The sequence below is a fragment of the Apaloderma vittatum genome, unplaced genomic scaffold, assembly GCF_000703405.1.
Source record: "Apaloderma vittatum isolate BGI_N311 unplaced genomic scaffold, ASM70340v1 scaffold12096, whole genome shotgun sequence".
In the NCBI taxonomy this organism is placed as follows: domain Eukaryota; kingdom Metazoa; phylum Chordata; class Aves; order Trogoniformes; family Trogonidae; genus Apaloderma; species Apaloderma vittatum.
The window spans coordinates 12241-31722 of record NW_009722326.1 but is presented as its reverse complement, the minus strand read 5'-3'; the positions used below and the strand labels follow the sequence as shown (position 1 = coordinate 31722).

General features: G+C 40.7%; 1 protein-coding gene across 1 annotated transcript; it reads left to right on the top strand.

Annotated features, from left to right (window-relative positions):
- The first annotated feature begins 2160 nt into the window (after window positions 1-2160).
- On the top strand, window positions 2161-17109 carry MEP1A (meprin A, alpha (PABA peptide hydrolase)). The gene is made up of 14 exons (XM_009871735.1): window positions 2161-2229; window positions 2315-2339; window positions 2440-2487; window positions 3326-3366; window positions 3476-3554; window positions 3869-3986; window positions 5594-5769; window positions 9123-9344; window positions 10329-10478; window positions 13185-13400; window positions 14271-14729; window positions 15636-15809; window positions 16398-16605; window positions 16962-17109. Exons 1-14 carry the CDS (start codon window positions 2161-2163, stop codon window positions 17107-17109), a joined length of 2133 nt encoding a protein of 710 aa, XP_009870037.1.
- Window positions 17110-19482: the final 2373 nt, after the last annotated feature.

Genomic DNA, 19482 nt, shown 5'->3' with positions numbered 1-19482 from the left:
GGGAAGCAGTGTGTGAAGCACCACCAGAGCATTTTTTTCTTCTCTTCCCACTCAAGTCCGCTGCGTTGTGCCGTGAGAGGTGGTCTCTGTGGCACAAGCCTTTTCCTACCTAACTGCTGAACAGAGAGGTGGACATCCACACCTTCATCACTTGTAATTTCAGATGTGAAATGAGGGGACTGGATTCAACTGGGTAAATTTAAGGCACTGAGACACTCCAGGGCACAGGGAACATTTGCAAAGGAATAAGAGGTACCATGCAGGACCTGTGGAGCCTTGGCTCAGTTAACCCATGTGCCCTCTCTGACCCAAGTCTCCAAGACAGCAAGTGCAGGACATGAGTTTGTCATCTCCGAAACTCACCATAAAAGAAAGGAACATCAAGCTGGAAGGACAAAGATCTACTGATATACGTGACCACCTCTGGAGAGTGGCATACTGTGCTCTGAGGCATCAATCCTGGGATGGGATCAGCTGTGGGAAAACATCATCAGGGCATTCATAATCATATCCCTTATCTTTAATCTTTACAATGTGATGTTAATTATTAATTGAAAACAACACTGGGACAAATTCTAATGTCACTGGAGTGTTATAAACTCAGCATAATTCTGCTTAAGTGTGTGACTTTCCTGCTATGCGGTTGAGATTGGTATGCTAAAACACAGTGGAAGGAGTCAGCAACTTTGGACCAGAGGAAATCTTTTTACTTAAAATCTGGGTGGGCCATTGCCCTCATTTGAACCCACCCAGCTGACAACACAGAACCATGCAGCTGCTTGCTCACTGTTACCCCCATCCCTTTTGGGATGAGGAGAAGGAAATTCAACAAAAGGCTTGAGGATCAAGATTAAAGACAGGGAGGGTTCACTCACCACTTCTGGTAATGGGCAAAAACCACAGTAGGCTTGGGGAGAAAACATCAGTTTAATTTAGACAATAGAACCACCACAAGTTTAATTAATCAATTATACCAGAGAAGGATAGTGAAAGAAGCAAATACAATCAGATTTACCTTCTCCCCTCCCTTCCACCCAGCTACCTCCTACCCCCAGTGGTGCAAGGGGAAGTTGATTGGGGGTTGTGGTCTGTCCATTACTCATTGTCTGTGCTGCCTCTTCCTCCTCAGGGAGAGGACTCTTTGCAGTTTTTCCCTGCCTCAACGTGGTGTCCCTCTCACAGGAAACAGTTGTCCTTGAACCTCTCCAACATGAATCCTTCCCACACGGCCACAGTTCTTCCCAAACCGTTCTGCCCCAAGTGCAGATCCCTCCCATGGGCTGCAGTGTTCCCAGTGACAGACCTGCTCCAGCACGGGCTTCCCTCAGGGTCATGGCATGCTTCAGACATGTCCTCTGCTTTGGCATGGGGTCCTCCATGCGCTGCTGCTTCCTGGGCCACTCACCATTTTTGATTTCCTTGGTCTGCAGGACCTCATCCCACCATCTCACCACGGGCCTCAGGGAAAGCTCTGCTCTGGTGCTCTTCTCCCTCTCCTTCGTCACTGATGTTGGTGACTGCATGGTTGCTCTCCTCATCTCCAAAACAAAGAACTCCCCATCACACAAGAAATGGAATTTGCCCAACATATCTCCCCTCTTAAATACTTTGATCACAGAGGCACTGATTGGCCTGGACTTGGCTAGAGGTGGGTCCAACTTTTACCTGAGCTGGAGGAGACTCTGGAAGTTTTGCACAGGAGCCACCTCTGCAGCCCCTCCACCACCAATAAACCCCAAAGCCCCATCCCTGGAGGTTTTTAAGGCCAGGCTGGATGGGGCTCTGGGCAACATGGTCTAGTGGTGGATAACCCTGCCCATGGCAGGGGAGTTGGAACTAGATGGTCTTTAAGGTCTCTTCCAACCCTGACACTTCTACAATTCTGTAATTCTATAAACCCATCACAGCCTTTTACCAGCTGCACTGAAGACATGAAGTTACCACACTCCTTCCCATAACATTCCTCCCAAAGTGGACTTAGGTAACTGATAACAGCAATGCCATCGTGTGCCATTTTTAGAAGGAAAATCTTGCTTGTATAATAATGTTACAAAGGTGAAAAGCTTGAATCTGGTTGGCTGATGTTCTGTGGAAAGCTCAGCAGCTTGCCCTATATATTGCAAGAGATGAGAGGGACCAGATTCTTTTCCCATTGCAAAAATGGGGTCCAGCATCTTCCCACTCTGCTTAGTGCTTCTGTTACGTTCTGTTTACTGTACTCCAGTCTCTGTAAGTAGATATGTGATTTCTATAGGTTCCTCTCTGCCCAGAGACATCTCATACCTTATACTAGTTGTATTTTATTCTCTTTCAGGTTGCACACCTCTCCAATGAAGCTGGTAAGCGCTCTGTGAGCTGTTCCGAGTTTTCAAGTATTTTCTTCGGCTTGCTGTGTGCCATCACATCTGAACATGTGTTTTTTCTGTCTTGCAGCAGCAGATGCTTATGCTGGTGAGATAACTAAAGATATTCCAGACATAAACTTAGGTGAGTTCATGTCTAAATTCTTGTAAGGTCTGAAAAATTGTGAGAAAAATGTTGAATTTTCAGTATTGTAAAACAGAGCTGGGTGGCTGATGGTCAGATAGTTCATGGTAACAAAAGAAATTAAATTGAGCTCTGAATTGCCTTCCTCTGGCTACGACACGTGAATCTGTTCCAGAACTGTAACTTTAAGTACAGAAGGGATCCAGATATCTTTCACTTTCGAAGCTGGGACAGATCTGTGGTGTTAAGACAGTGTCACGCTGTATCAACTGGAAAGGGTCTGCAGTCCCACCTGTGTTTTCCTCCCATTTCTATATGATTTTTATAAAATTTTACAGAGTAGAATACAACTTAGGTGTTTACTGAGCTTCTATATAAGTGGTAAAGAAATCAAATGGAAAAGCCTAAACACACTGTACCATCTTTCTCTATTTTTTAAATTACCTGTAATGCAGATTTCCAGGTATCCTTTGATGGTTCACTGTACAATATTCTTCCTGATGCATCACTTAGTTATTACTATATTCTCTAGACCATTGTCTCACTGTGTGACTGTTGCTGTTGCCTGAGAGCAAGTAAAAAATTTATCCAACTAGAAAACCAAATTTCTGCCATCAAAAATGCAGACACTGCTGAGTAGTAAACATTGAGTAGAAAGTAGTATTATTTTTAGCCCTGTCCCTATGTTTCAGTGTAAAGAGATTGGTCCTTCTTTATTTTCTGTAAATTCCCAAGGACATTAAACTTGTATAAGTAGGCTCAATATGGTTTATGAGGTGAAATACATTTAATATTTGATATTTCATTTACATTTTCTTTCATTAAACTACTTTTTCAGCTGCTGGACTGGACCTCTTTCAGGGTGATATCTTACTCCCTGTAAGTAATAAAAAACCTTATATCTTTCACTTGTCCTGATGGTATTTTTAAAAGAATCAGCCTTTCTCCCCACAGCAGATGTATCACCAGCTGTTAATTCCCTTTTCAGCAAAATGAGCGAAACGCTGTAAGAGATGAGACTGACAGATGGAAGTTCCCCATTCCCTATATTCTGGGTAATGACCTAGGTAATGTAAATACTTTATATAGATTTTACCTCCATTTCTTATTTGCACTGAGGTCACTGTGATAAAAAATTTTCCTTTTTCAGAGCCAATTCTCTCACATTAAAATTCACTAATAATTGGATGACTCCTTCATATCAAAAAGGTTTTTTCCTCTAAATTTATCACAATAAACCGCAATTTAATCAAATTCAATAATTTTTATTTTCAAACATTTTTCTTCTGGTCCCATGCATATATCTGTGTGCATACTTTACCTCACCAGGGTGAATGAGCTGCAGTGTGTTAAAGATGCTTTCCTGATGGATGTTTTCCAGATCTGAATGCCAAAGCAGTGATTCTCCAGGCATTTGAAATGTTCCGTCTTAAGTCTTGTGTTGATTTCAAGCCATATGAAGGAGAAAGAACCCACATATTCTTCAGGAAAGAAGATGGGTAAGAGTTGTATCAATTTCTGTTTAGTTTTACTGTGTAGAATCAGCTGGGAAATCATTCTATTTGACTTCAGCAGTCTAAAATTTAAGTCTAAGTTTGTTGTCAGCAGAGAAAAAGAGGCCACTGAGAAAGCAACCCATCTTACCTTCTGAGACCCAAAGAAGCTGCCTCTCTCTGCTGTGTGGAGGATATTTAGGTGTTGAACTTGGAATGGGCATCTGATGTTTGGATGATTAATCTTCGATGAGGTGAAACAATGCTAGGTTTTCATCAACTGCTTCCACTTTCCTGCCTTTTTTTCCATTAGAATTTTTTTCCTTTTCAGTGGTGGGTGAAAAAAAAAACCCAAACATGTACATCCTTTTAACTTACCAAAGATGTGGTTTTGAAATTAGGTTTTGAAATCTTCAGAAGACAAGTCAAAAAAGCTGTGGAAAGACAGTTTACTGAGATATTGCTATTGTTTTGATGTGGCTCTTTTTTAATGAAAGGTTCCCTTGAAACCTGGAAGGGCTTTATACTGAGAGAATTAGGTTTTCAGGAACTGTAGAGATTTCCTACATCTAAATGCATTTTGAAAGAACATCTAGAAAAGCACAAAAAATTCTTTACACTATTAGCTGTGAATAATTCTTGTTCTCCCAGAATTTCATGAAGTCTTACAGGCACTCACATATCTGCCCTTAGCTCTTCCTTGGGTAATGTATAGAATCATAGAATCCTAAAATGCGTTGAGTTGGAAGGAACAGTCATCTCGTCTACCCCACCTTCAGTAAGCAGTACGATGCCTCTCTTACAAGACAGCAAAAATCATGATTATTGGCAAGCTGGTGCTGAAGACCCTGGTATTGGAAACTTCCTGGTAGCATCTATTCAAGAATACATAGGCTCAAACTCTTTAAGTACTCACATTAGTGTGTTCGGAGCTCCTTCAACAAACTTGACCTGTGCTGCTGTGTGATGTGCAAATGATCCATCCAAGCAGATGATCTTTAGCTGTTGAGTCTCATATTACCCTTGGGCTATCCTACAAAGTTCCCAGAGAAAAGGCTGACAAATTCCTCCTCAGTCCTGATTAACTTCTGTTAAGTCACAGTTGAGGGGCTGGGCCCTCACAGAAAAATATAATTTCACACTTAGGGCCAATGTGTTGCACAGTTGCTGTTAAAAAGGTCCAAATGCTGCTATTGTAAATTTTCCTAGACCTTTTCTCTAGTCCACATCATTGCAAAAATCTCAGTCTGTCTTGACAATTTTACTGTTTCTATGTAAGTATGATATTTCTTGGCACGTTTCTTGTAAAAATGGCAGCTGGTGTTAGACTAAACTTCTGTGGATCTCAAAAAACAGGGGTGACCTTATCTGACATAGAACTTAAGTAAAACGCTGGCCTCATGCAAGTGATAGTGAATATGGTTTGGGGATTTAGTCTGCTGTCAGAGTAGAGTGTAATCAAGACATCCAGTCAGCATCTAATTAGTTGTTGATGTTATTCCTTTTTTATTTAAATCTTTTAATATTACTTTTAATCTAGTGAGCAGTCTGAGAACTTAAATACGGAGAAGAAAACTCTGCTTAGCAGACAGTAACATCTGTCTCTTTCTCAGGTGTTGGTCCATGGTGGGGGACCTACAGACTGGACAGAACCTCTCTATTGGGACAGGATGTGACTACAGAGCAATTGTGGAACATGAGATCCTGCATGCTTTAGGATTTTACCATGAGCAGTCGAGGACGGACCGAGATGACTATGTTACAATCTGGTGGGATGAAATTATTGAAGGTGAGTTTCAACGTTCAAGTCAGATTTTGTAAACTGCAGATTCATCAGTATTTTTATTTCCCTCCTAGAATTTAAGACCTCTGTAAAAATATGATTTTAGAAACACTGGGCCACACCTGAGACCACTATAAATCGATCTATAGATGTAGAGGATTTTGGTACAACTTGTCTGGTCAAAAACTTGAGACTAAGGCCAGAAGGGAGAGACTCTTCTTGGAAGCAAGAGGGCTTTATTTCCCCTTAGCTGGTCTGCTCTGTGATTTTGAACAAAAAGCTTCCCCCCTTTTGATAAGTCTGTTCTCTCTTGTCATGTAATGCAAATTTTAAATTTACAGTTTGTGTAATTGTAAATTTACAATTAGTGAGTTTTGAGGTGGCTCTTCTTTAATCAAGGGTCTTCTCAAAGTCTGCAAGGTTTTTATATTCAAGAGATTCAGGCTTTCCTGAAAGTGGAAAGACTTACTTTGTACATGAAGAAACCTCGTAAGTGATTGGATCAGATGGGACATATAAAACAGGGCTCCATCCTGCTCTCTCCTGCCCAGTGTGTCTCTGCAGGTTCTTGCCTTCAGGTTTAATATCATGAGATTCAGTGGCTTTACGAGTTTCAGTGAGCTCTGCACAGTCCCTGTGGTCCCTGGGTCATTTCACCTGCTGTCTCCCATAAGAACTGATTCTGTACTACTTAATGATTGCTCATTTGAAAAAGAGTGAATGGGAGCCTCTAACAAGTTCAGAAAGCCATGCCAGCAAAGACACCAGGTGTAAATTCTGCTTCGCGTGCTGATGATTTTCAATGTCAGTGATGGTGCCAACACAGGAAAGTTGTCCTGCCATTGCTCATGCTCTGTGTGGACAAACCCACCACTTCAGTCTCCGGGGTTGTGCACTCACCATCTCTGCAAATAAGTGAAAAATAAATGAAAAGTAGTCATCACCAGGGAGCAAGATTCAGGAAACATTGTGTTCTCTTTCGAATAGAAAAGAACTGCTGATACAAGCAATTTCTGCTGACATCTAAGAGCAGTGTCTAATGTTTTGAATTGCTCCAAGTTGAATGACCTTGTCCCTTGCCTCTGCCCTATAATTTGCGGTGTTATTTGGGGTAGCTGAGCAGTAGATGGGATGTGGATATTTATTTTGCAGATCATTATTTTTATTGTTAGGAACGGCACTAACAATAATTCACCTTATCACTAACTTGATCTTATCGTGAATCATGATGATAATGATATTAGTAGTATCTAGACTGACATTTGGGCCTTTTTTTTTTATGCACTGTAACTAATCACGTCCAAAGCAAGTGGTCTAACTTCTAATGAACTATTGTGAGCAACATGATATACAGAGGTATGGAATAGATAGACAGAACAGTGCCAGTTCTCTGTGCATTCTATTTTCTTTTTCCCCCTCAAAAAACATATCATTGAATTCTGGGGTATATAATTATCTGCAGTATATTCAATAGCCACAAATCTGGAACATCAAAAAAAGAATATAGATGATGGATTTCAATGTGACACTGTTCTTCATGGAGTCCTGGGGCTGGCCCAATATCATTACAGTCAATTCCTATATTCTATAGGTTTCTAACCACGCTATAAAAATCTCATTTTCCATTTAGGCAAATCCATTAAGTAGAAAACTTCTGAAGCCATTCGACAAATGTCTGCTCCTCTAGAGGAAAACAAGGCTCTGTGTGTGTGTGTGTGTGTGTGTGCATCTGTTCCCACATTAGCTATCTGTAAACCCTAAATGTAAAAACATGGTAATTTTTGCTATAACGCATTTTCATTCTGCAATGCAGTTATCTGGCTAGTAAGAGAAGAGATCCTCAGTTCATGTTGCTTTTGATAGAAAATTTATTAAGTCTATTAGACTTCAGAGAAAACACACAAGACAATCTAATGAGTTTGCCAACTTTCTGTATGGTTCGTTTATTTTAAAAATGCATAGCAGTTATCCTTTGTCTGGTAAAGGATCTTAAACGCCCTCATAATTACATGTGTCTATGCCCTGCCAAGATTTATTCCCCTTCTATAAAAAGCAATAGCACTTAAATAGCAGGATGCTTAACCTTCTTGATAAAAAGTGCAATTCAAGTATCTGTAAGAAAATAATCCCAAGTTTTTTATAAACTTTCAGGCCTTGGACTTTAGATCTTTGTGCCCAGAATGGACTTGCAGAAGGGAAGGGCAGTTTTTACATGGAGAAGCTATAATTATCCACCAACACAGTCACATGATGTTTCTTCTTGGAGAAAGAATACCAAATACTCGGAAAATATTATTTGTAGTTGGAAGTGCTGGCAATCTTTCTTTATTTCCACACTAAATTATGTGAAATGGTTGCCTCTTTCTGCTCTAGCAGACACCTTCACAGTGCAAAACTTTATCTAAGGACAGATTATTTCACCAAGAAACCAAGAGTAACATATTTTCAAAAGACATTTAAAATATTAGATTTTTTTTTTCTTTTTTTTCTCTTCAGAGAAGAACAGAACCTGGAGACACTCCAGGACTGTCATACCTGTATCTTTAATAAATGGAGGGATTGTGGACCTCTTCCTGTCCATATATGATCTAATATCCTGGGAAATGTTTTCATGAATAATCACTGAGTCATAAAATCATAGAACCATAGAATCGTAGAATCATAGTATCATAGAATCATGGAATCATAGAATCATTGAATCGTAGAATCATAGAATGTGTTGGGCTGGAAGTGATATTTCAAGGTCTAATCCAACCCCCCTGTAGGTGAGCAGGGACATGTTTAACTAGATCAAGTTGCTCAGAACTCCATCAAACCTGACCTTGAATAATCACAGGCTTTGGAATGTGGTATATTAATCCTTAAGTTTAATCCTTCAGGGCATGTACTATTAGACCATCTAGTCTGTCTTCTTATATGTCCCATGATTTTGAACTTACTGAGGTCACATGTGAAGGTGTAGAACTGAAATCTAAAGACACTGCTTTGTTGTGAAAATGACTTCATGAATAAATCTTGCTAAATTGCAATATAGAATCATAGCATGGCATAGACTGGAAGGGACCTTAGAGATCATCTAGTCCAACCTCCCTGTTTTGGGCAGGGACACCACCTCTCAGCTAGACCTGGCAACATATGGGGACCAAGCGGGAATCGAACCCGCGACCTCGGTGTTGATCCTTGTTGCCAGCACCACACTCAAACTACTGAGCTAACCGGCCCCCTATAATATTTTAGTGTAAAGTCATTGCTTTCAGGTACACGAGTCTGCCTCAGAAAATTGTATCCAAGAGGCCATGCTAAAGCCATTACTCTTCCAGTTTCTATAAAAATGAAGCACTTTTCTGTTCTTTTACCAGGCAGAGAGCACAATTTTATGAAGTACAGCGACAGCTTCATCACCGACCTGAACACCCCCTATGACTATGAATCATTGATGCACTATCAGCCTTTTTCATTTAACAAAAATGAAAGCATCCCCACAATCACAGCAAATATACCAGCATTTGATGACATAATTGGACAACGTCTAGACCTCAGTGCCATTGACCTTGAAAGATTGAATCGCATGTATAACTGCAGTAAGTCACCAATTAAAAGTAACACTAGGTTTTTTATACTTGAGCCTGCCTGTTTCACCTCTCTTATGTCTTCTAAACCCACAAAAACTCTTCATAGGTGCTCTTGAGGAGGTACAGGAGAGGACCTGTGGTGTGGGGACCCAAAGTTTTTACTGCCTCCTTATCCCTCTCTTTGACTCTGCTGTCATTACTTTTACGCAATTTCAATTCTTAGATGAAAGTCAATCAATTCACATCTTTTCTTCCATGCTGCTCCTAGGGGTTCAGACGTGTGGTTGTGTTCAGACAGGTAGTTGTGTTCTGATGGTGTGTGGGAAGCTTCATTGTGCTTTTGCGAGGTGAATGCCACTGCACTTTGTCCTCTTTTACTGACATTTGATCTTAATCAGATTGTTTTGCACCTGCGATTGCCTAAGTCTAGAGTCCAGCACTATCTAGTTGCTTGATAAGGTGGTTGAAGATGCTATCACCACATTTGATTACTAACGAGATGAATCTGTCAACAGAATCATCAATTTACAGACAAACTCGGCTGAACCGACCTAGGGTAACTGGACAGATTTTGCTTGAGTTGGAAGAACAGTTCTCATGCTCATCAAGCGGACACGTGAGCCATGAATAACAAAAACCTCCTGCAGAGGAATAGTTAAATACACCACCACCACTGTTCACAACGTGACTTGTGTCTCTTGTGCAAGCCTTGCACATGAACACAAAGGCAGTTGCCATCAATATCTGTGTTTCAGCTGCCACATAAGAGTTTATTAACCTTCTGCAAAGTGGTGAAATGTTATCTTTATGCAGAAATCTCTCCAGGAATCAAATATTTTCTCTTTTAAGGCTTTGGGCTCACTTCTGCTGTGGGTTATCTTCTCTACGTAATGTCTATACCAATGTAACCAAAACCCCCCCAAATTAGAGGACAAATTTTAATGAGGTACTACTTTGGAAGTAACCACATGTGGTTTGGGTTTTTTTTTTCAGCATCAACTCACACTTTTTTGGACCAGTGTTCTTTTGAACTTGAAAATATCTGTGGCATGATTCAGGGCACCACAGATGATTTGGACTGGGTCCATGAACGGAGCAGTGCTGAAGGACAGCAAGACCACACCCTTTCTGGGCGCTGTAGAGGTAAAATGAAGTAACAGAACACTTCCCTATGGAAAAAAGAATTAGCTGGAGTAATGGTCTTCTGTGCATATCTGTGCCGGTCTGTGTGCTTTAAATACAGTGTCTTTAACAACTTCTTTGAACCTGTCCTTGTAGTCAACCCTTGAGAAAACTCAGCACTGGCTATTCTGGAAAACCACGATTAAATAACCACGTTTAAGACACTACCTAGCAAACATCTGCCCTGTAATATTTCTAGTTAAGTAAATATCTCTTTTTCTTTTCACATGTCTTCACCCTGTGGGTGTGAGTTTATGGTTGCACATGTGCTGTCATTAAGGTTTTTCAAGATAGTGTCATGTTCTCCATGCCAGCATAAAGATAAAAGGGGACAAAAAACAATCTTTCCAAAGTCTTAGTGAGAGTTATGTTACCCCAAGATAAGAATGAAACAACCAGTCATAAATGGTGTTTTTGCAAAGCAAATGATAAGTTAAGCTTGAGGAGTGCTGATTCTGAAGAAAGAAGAAAGTTGCAAAGTATTTTATGAAAGAAGTTTAGGGATAACTCCACGTAGTAATGATACCATTTTTCAAAGGAAGAATATCTCCAAAAGGATGGAGTTAGCCCCAATTACAGTTGCAAGGTGTCAGTTTACAAGTGAGAATAAAGATTAAATCCCAACAGGAAGCTCTGAAAGCAAAGGTTTGTTAGATAGGGTAAACCAGTATGGACTTAAAAAAAAAAAAAAAAGAGTTTTGCAGTAAATTTTACTGCAAAAGTGAAGGAATCCTGGTCTACAACACTTTCAGTTGTGCTTTGTTACTTTTCGGTAAAGGAAAAATTTTACTTGCTGCACTCAGGAGTAGACTGTTTCCCTTATGTTACTCACCCACTGGAAAGAACAGATCCGCATCCTCTTATAATGCTGGTACTTGTTGATCAGGTCGAAGAATGCAATGTAACTCAAGAAAACCATCTGACAGCTTCTAGAATTACATTCTTCTAACCCTAATCTGACTTTTAAAATTCTTTCTCTCCTTTTTTTCATCATATAATGTAATTGTAACTGAAAAATAATTCAGCTGAGTTGTTTGAGATTGGTGTAAAATCCAGTCTATCTGGATTTAAGCACTTAACCTGCACTTGTGCTTTAGCATCTAGTGACACTACAAAATAAGTACCAATGTTATCTGAAGAGTTAATGGAGAGTGATAGGTGCCTCTAAGGATCTCCAGAGTGGCTAAAGGAATTACACAAGGAGAGATTTTTTCTCCTTTTGGATACCATCAAAGGGTCATTGACTCCACCAGCAACTTAGATGTTTTTGGAGAACTAGTTCCACAACCATCTTAAGTGGGAGAAATATTTAGGTTTCTAACAGCCTTCAACAGTTTTGATATCTTCAGTTTTTGATTTATTATTGGATAAACTGAAGGAGGGATAGTACAGCCTAACATTTAGAGAGGAACTGGCAGACTGACTCCAGATTTGATCCTTGCGTCCCCATGCTGAGTTCTGCTAAGGCCATACCCTAATTGCCATAGATGTTAAACGTCGCCTTTATTTAACTTTCTTACTAGAAAGGAGGTAGAGTCTAGATCCTTTAGCAGTTTGACACCATAATCAGTTCAACAACAAAATTAAACACCTGACTAAGGCTCAGAGCCCAGTTTCTCACTTGGAGAAACAGTGATCACATGTATATTTAATGTACTTAAATTTAATATAAACTTTTGGTGAAACGTCATACTTGTTCATAAAGCAATTGAGTATCTTCTGCTACCATGTGGGAGGTAGCAGAGCATATTTCCTTGGCATGGTCAGAGAAAATGTGACAAAAAGCTCCAACAGCTCCACTAACCATCCAGGAGGCTATACTGCCTTTATGCAATTGTAAGTTTGATTGATGATGACCCAGATATTAGCTTGGACAAGAGACAAGGAACCAGCACCCAACAGAGGAAGTTTTCACACATTAGCTGAAAGAATTTCAATTGTTAATTCAGTCACAGACTACAATGAATAACTAAAAAATAACACAATACAGATAAGATGTGACAGTTCATAGGATATGAAGATAAAATACAAGTGCAAATGGTGATACTCTTATAAATGTAAGGATGTAAGTAGATACTTCAAATCTAAAGAACAGTTCAGAAAATGTTAATGGGAAATTAAACTAGAGGGGTAGGAATTCTTAAATAATTTCACCAAACTGAGGAGCTGGGTTTTGAAATGTCATTGAGCAAGCTGTAAAAAAGAGCTTCTTCATGTTCAAGGTCAGGAGAGCACTAGTTTTGTTTGCAGTTATTTTTTTATTATCTTTATCACTTATTATCTTTATTCCTGATAAACTATAGTACTATTTTTGAGGTCCTACAGCACGTGATCTAATCTTCACTATAAATCAAGTAGAACAGTGTATCTACAAGTTACCTGCAGTAAGCACTGAATTTTCTGTCTCATATCTGAAATTCCTGACATATCCGACTTCCAATTAGACCAACTAACGCAAAATTGACATAAGTTACCCACAATGAGTTCCATGTATGTGTTCTTATCCTGGTCTGTCTTGGATGATTATCACATACCTTTTCCTCTACTATTCATAGTATGTACTACATCCATGTTTTCTAAAAGAGTGGAGTTGAAATGAGAAACTTATACCACACAGCTAGCAAGAAATCTGGAAAGTGACAGTGACGCTCTACATTTTCTCTGCAGATGCTGGCTATTTCATGTACTTCAACACCGGCGCTGGCCAAGCAGATGAGGTGGCAGTCCTAGAGTCTCGAATCCTTTATCCAAAGAGAACTGAGCAATGCCTCCAGTTCTTCTATAAGATGACAGGAAGCCTCTCTGACAAGCTGATCATCTGGACTAAAGAGGATGATGGCACCGGAAATGTTCGCAAGATGAGGAGAATTCAAACCTTTCAAGGTAACTTTGGAGAAATTGGGAATATATAAAATATTAGGGGAGAAAATTATGTCTTACTGTGTCCATGAATGCAGTGGATTGGCTTAGAAAGCAAAAGATTTTCCAGAAGCTACCAGAATATCTTGCAATCTGGCTAAAGATTTTGAAAATCGATGAGGGAATTTAGAAGTGAAACTGTGGTTAGTAATAATGTAATTTAGGTGCTCCACAGCAGAAGTCACAATGTTCCAAATAATGTCACATTACACTCAGTGATTGAAAGGGACCACAAACTGTGCTGAAGATCAATTGACTAGCTGTTACATGATCTAGCATTACTATTCAGGTGTAAATACCTGTGCTCATCTGCAGTCAATAAGAATCCCAGGCTGTTTTTTATATGGTTGGAAATGCAAAAACATATGTAGTTTTGGAAACATGAACTTAGTTCCCACTTTGGAAGATATAGGACAAATTCCTCCACCATGGCATTATGCATTTATGTTGTCAAAACTCAAGACTTGTGATAACCTGCTTATATCAAGCTGTAGTAGTATTCAGGGAACGGTAAGTACCTGGAAGAGTGGCAGGAACAGTTGATTCTAACGCATTGGACGGTTGATTTCCATCCACTTGGCACTTAGCCTGTTGTACTAGAGACTGTCATTCACTAATGTGTGAAGAATTCTTAATACAATGTGATCAAAGGCATTTAGATGTTAAGGCAATGTGAGTGTATTAAAATCACAATACCAGCTTAAGGTGTCGAACATTCAGAACTATATGAGAGTCCAGTTGTCTACAAATTCAGCTGAAATGGATGGTCAGGAGTAAGCTACTTCATAATATCACTGATCATGCTGACAATGTTTTTCTTTCTTTTTACCAAAGCGGATAACGACCATAACTGGAAGATTGCCCACGTAACCCTCAATGCTCAGAAGAAGTTCCGTTACCTCTTCCAAGGACTAAAGGGCGACCCCAGCTCTTCATCTGGTGGGATTGCTATTGACGATGTCACACTGACAGAGACCCCGTGTCCCACAGCTGTGTGGGTCATTCGGAATTTCAGCCAAATCCTCGAAAACACGTCAAGTGGTGTTATTCAAAGTCCTCGGTTTTATAGCCCTGAGGGTTATGGTTTTGGTATAAGTGTGTATCCCCACGCCAGCATCAGTGGCTACAGTCGCATTGCCTTTCACTTGTGCAGCGGAGAGAATGACGGTGTTCTGGAGTGGCCGGCTCTGAACCGCCAAGCTGTTCTCACAGTGCTGGACCAGGACCCTGATGTCTTGCAAAGGATGTCCTCAAGTAAAAGCTTCACCACAAGTGAAAACCATACTAGCTCAGGTAAGTGGTGTCTGCCTGAACGAATGATGAAAATGAAAGACAAGGAATACAAGCCAGAGGCTGAGTGTAAGACTCAGCGAACTGAGTGTAGGACTAAGAGTTGGTCATGTTTGGCTGCATTTCCCAATCTTGGACATTTTCTAGTGTATGACTTCCCTGTGTATGACTCAGAATTCCCGTGTGCAAAAGATCACCTACTGTGAAAAGTGATGCCTAGAAAATTAGTTTTATGAACAGTCTCTGGGATACCCAAGTTTGACTCTAGTTTTCCCAAGAGCTGGCAATTCCCATTCTATCTGTGGTTTGCCCATTATGATAGGTCACGTATCGCCACAATATTGTGCAATGCCAACAGAGTGTTGTATTCCATTACTATATGAACAATAATTTAAAGTTAAAACTGACAGTACTGAGTTTGGTAAGGAATAAAGCACAAGAGATGAATCTCCACCCCTCTTTACTATTTCCAGTGGAAGTTTAGTACACACTTTTTCGGTAAGAGGTTTTAAACTTTAAGTAGTATGGATATGTTTAACAGAATCATAGCAATGAAAAAAATCTACTGGACTCTAAACCATAGGTACTTAAAATCTGACGAAGTAATGTCCTTACACAGGGGTGAGACCTTAGCTGGTCACAATGAGGAGGTAACTTGAAATTGGTTAGTCCTCGCTGAAAATGATCAGTGTCCTCACACAGACTGAGAGGCCTCATGAAGACCATGTCTAAGGATCTGCTGACACTCATAATTTGTCAGTACTCTGTGATTTAATTGGGTATTTCAGTTCTGACCTTGGTTTTACAGCATAAATCCTGTTTAACACTGTAATGTAGAAAAAAAGTCTTATTATAGTTCCAGCTGCAGAACTTCATTGTTCTTATTTGCCAGTAATATTCTCTTTGCAGATGGTAATGGAACCTTAATATGGGATAAACCATCAGTTGTTGGAAACTTTGATGCTTCGTGCAATTGTTATAGAAGTATATCATGGGGATGGACAAACTTCATATCTCACAGTCAGATGAGACGGAGAAGCTTCCTGAAAAATGATGACCTGATTATTTTTGCAGAATTTAATGGTAAAGACCCTCTTTCTTGTTCTCTTTACAAAACCAAATGGTTGGTCCTCGTTATCTCTTTTCATGCATGCATACATGTTATCTCTTTTCATAACTATTGCCACCTGTCTCTGAGTTGTCTTCTAATGGGGATCAGCTCTTAAAAGCATTTCTGTGTCTTAGTTTCAGGTGGGTGGTGTTGACTAAAGTGATTGTGAGTTCACAAGAATCTAATTGGTAATGATTCACTGGAGGTTAAATTATTAGACACCTTTAAGCATTCTAACCCATAGCTATACCCATTTCTAGGCATTGAACATATTAAAAGTCATTCTTCATGTATTTTCACAGCCACACTTGGCATAATTTTTGAATGTACAGAATAGAGATTTACATAACTAGTTACCATAATCACAGTATTATTTTCTATATTGTGCTTTAAATGTGCAGAACTTGCTGTTTTACAGCAGGAGCTCTGTAAAGGGTAAATAGGCAAGGAGCACCCTTTGGTCCCCAAAGCACCCTGTGAGCGCCTGGTATGAAGAATACTACAAAGAGTATCACTCACTGTTATCTGATATCTTTCCTCTCTCTTTGTTTTTTTAAAAGATATCATTCACCTCAGTAACACTGAAGTTCCTATTGTGCCTGCACAACCTGACTTCACGGAAGGCCCCATTCTTGAAAGGCACAAGAGAGCAGCCCTGGAGATGGAGCCCATTCAAGACCAGCTGCCTCATCTAAAGGATCCGTGTGACCCAAACCCATGCCAGAATGATGGAGTCTGTGTGAATGTGAGAGGAAGAGCAAGCTGCAGGTACCACCAACTTCTTCCCTGCTTGCCTTGACTTCCTTTTGAACTGAATGATTAGGCTAATAAGTATTCAGAGGTACAGAGCCCAGAGGTCTAAGCCACTAGATTTTCAAGGAACAGTAGGGAAAAAACACTTAATCACAGTGACCAGTTTCCACTAGCAGCCGTAAAGGGAGGTGAAGAAACCCCATTCTGTGGTGTTTCCAGGAGATGTAGATACCCTCCAAAAAACAAGGAGATGTGATGTGAGCTGCTCTAATGGGAACTGATCATCCAGGGTAGCAAGTGTGAGGACCTTCAGGCAGGCCTATAGGGCAGGACAGAACTGATTCATGTGAATTTCTACTTTATTTTCACAGGTGTCCATCAGGACAAGCCTTCTTCTTTACGGGTGAGAGGTGTCAGTCAATGCAGGTCCATGGGAACATCCTGGGAATGACAGTTGGTGGAATTGCTGGAACCATTGTCTTAACCATTGTCCTTATTTCCATGATGTCTAGAAGATAAAGAGCTGCAGGGTGATAAATCTCAGCCTGGTATTTTTCAATAGCTCATAAGACATCAGTTTTCGGTGAAAAAGATCGAATATAACTTGTAGAAGACCAGTCAACATGTGGATGAAATGCTCTATCAACAGCTTGGCAGCAACCTGCTTACTCTGTAGGTCTTGGCAGTTAAAGAATATAGTGAAAGTTCCTACCCTGTCTCTCTTGTGTATTCTTTGAATGTTTCGTTTCTTCACTCAGTAGGAAACGGTAGTACTGAGATGCTATGCATTTACTTTCCACAGCTCAAACTTAGATTAAGAGGTTAGAACCTCTCCTCTCAAAACACTGGAAAACATCACACAGTTGTACCTATATCAAGGTTCTAGAAATGTTCCTACAGAAATTTCTCAAGAAATCAAAAAGGTACAAATCCATAGGTAAGTAAGCAGTACATCAATACTCATTTTCTATGGTGCTGTACTGGTCTACAAAAGCCAATTAGCTCTTACAGAATTCATAGTAAACTACCATTACATATCTTTGGCCAATTCTCCAGCAGGCAAATAATTTCACATTAAGACTAGCTGTCATTCTAGAAGGCCTCATCATGCAAAGTTTTCAAACATTCAAGTATAAATCTATTCTTTGGGCATAATCCAAATTTCTTTCAAACATCTGTGAAGCTCCCTTGATTTCAGTAGAAGTGGATGAAAATGGAGCAGATAATCAGTTATAGGATTGGATCTCTAGCACTTTCCATTAAATTCAAACTCTTCTGAAAATCACAAGTCAAGGAGAAGGATGGGAGTGTAGCAAGATGAAGACTGGGTCTGTGATGTCGGTGGGTGCTGGATAAGGTGCTGACAAGGGAATCTCTCACCCAGGTCGACCAGCTCATAAATAACATAAAGTTACGTAATGAAAGACAAGAGATCCATAAAGAAGAATAAAACTATGGGGTACAGCTTGCTAGTTAATGTGTGAGACAGATGGGGACAGAGGATCCACAAAGATGATGAAGGGAGTGGAACATCTCCCTGGTGAGGAAAGGCTGAAGGAGCTGGGTCCCTTTAGCTTGGAGAAGAGGAGGCTGAGGGGTGACCTCATTCATGTTTATAAATATGTCAACCGGGAGTGTCAGGAGGATGGAGCCAGGCTCTTCTCAGTGATATCCAGCGATAGGACAAGGGGCAATGGTTGCAGGCTGGAGCATGGGAGGTTCCCCAAAAACATTAGGAAAAACTTTTTCACTGTGAGGGTGCCAGAGCCCTGGCACAGGCTGCCCAGGGAGGTTGTGGAGTCTCCTTCTCTGGAGACATTCAAAATCCACCCGGACATGTTCCTATGTGACCTGCTCTGGGTGATCCTGCTCTGGCAGGGGGGCTGGACTAGATGATCTTGTGACGTCCCTTCCAACCCCTGACATTCTGTGATTTTGTGATCTAGGCACATCCTAGTTAAGTGTTACTCTGCATCTAATTTTGGTGTCCCTAGGAAAAAGGAACATAAGACTGCAAGTTGTCATCACTCACTCCGAAACCAAGCATAGGCTCTGACACCGTTCAGTTTATTTCTGTAGACAGGGTCCAAGTCTTCACCTCCTGCCAAACCACACACTGACTTCTCTGCTAGGGCAACTTGTGATCACGTACAGTCACAGGGTATGCCTTCATGGCTGATGCTGGATACACTGGGGCCTCGCCTGATGCTTTGGCTGCCTATTGAAACATGGTAATAAAAGTCTGTTCCCACCTCCAAGAGAAGAGGATGGAGCTATTCTCCTCCAGGGAAGAGGAAATTCCTGCCTGGTCCATGCCTCAGGCATGTCCTATCCCCTTACAGGGCCTTACTGGGACCTGCTGGTTGCTGCTTTGTATCCTGCTGGGTCTGAGAACTTCTTGTTTACCAGTGCTGCTGGTGGCTGGGTCCACACAGCTGCTAGCCACATCAGGAGCTGCTTTTACTCTGCTCTCGTACACCTTCAGAGCCTGCTAGCAACAGTGTGATGGTTGGGAAAGATGCCAGGGACTGGCTCTGCTCCCTTTGGATGATGTTACTTTAAGCCTTACACTAGGGAGAGGAACACATCCCAGTTGCATCTCAGCTGGACCCTAACCTCACTGGCTCCTCATGCTGAGAGTAACAGAGTTCAGAGCATCTCATCAGTGCAGAAAAAACGCCTCAAGAGCATAGCTGCAGTCATTTTCTGGCAGCATCTGCCTTTATTTCTCAGAAACTGTACTCACAGTCCATTTTCCTTGAGATCTGATGATTGATAGTGTCAGTCTTCCTGAAAGATGCCCATAAGGAGAAGCCCAAAACAATCTATTCAGTCTGCTCACTTCCTTGTTCTTCCTCAGTTCCCAAAGTGCGTTGTTTTGCTAGCAACTGG

Bases quoted from the DNA above. Each gene is read 5' to 3' on its own strand.
- MEP1A (XM_009871735.1), top strand. From the start codon at position 2,161: ATGGGGTCCAGCATCTTCCCACTCTGCTTAGTGCTTCTGTTACGTTCT. The intron at 10,479-13,184 runs GTAAAATGAAGT...TTTTCTCTGCAG, and splicing joins CCTTTCTGGGCGCTGTAGAG to ATGCTGGCTATTTCATGTAC. The intron at 15,810-16,397 runs GTAAAGACCCTC...TTTTTTTAAAAG, and splicing joins TATTTTTGCAGAATTTAATG to ATATCATTCACCTCAGTAAC.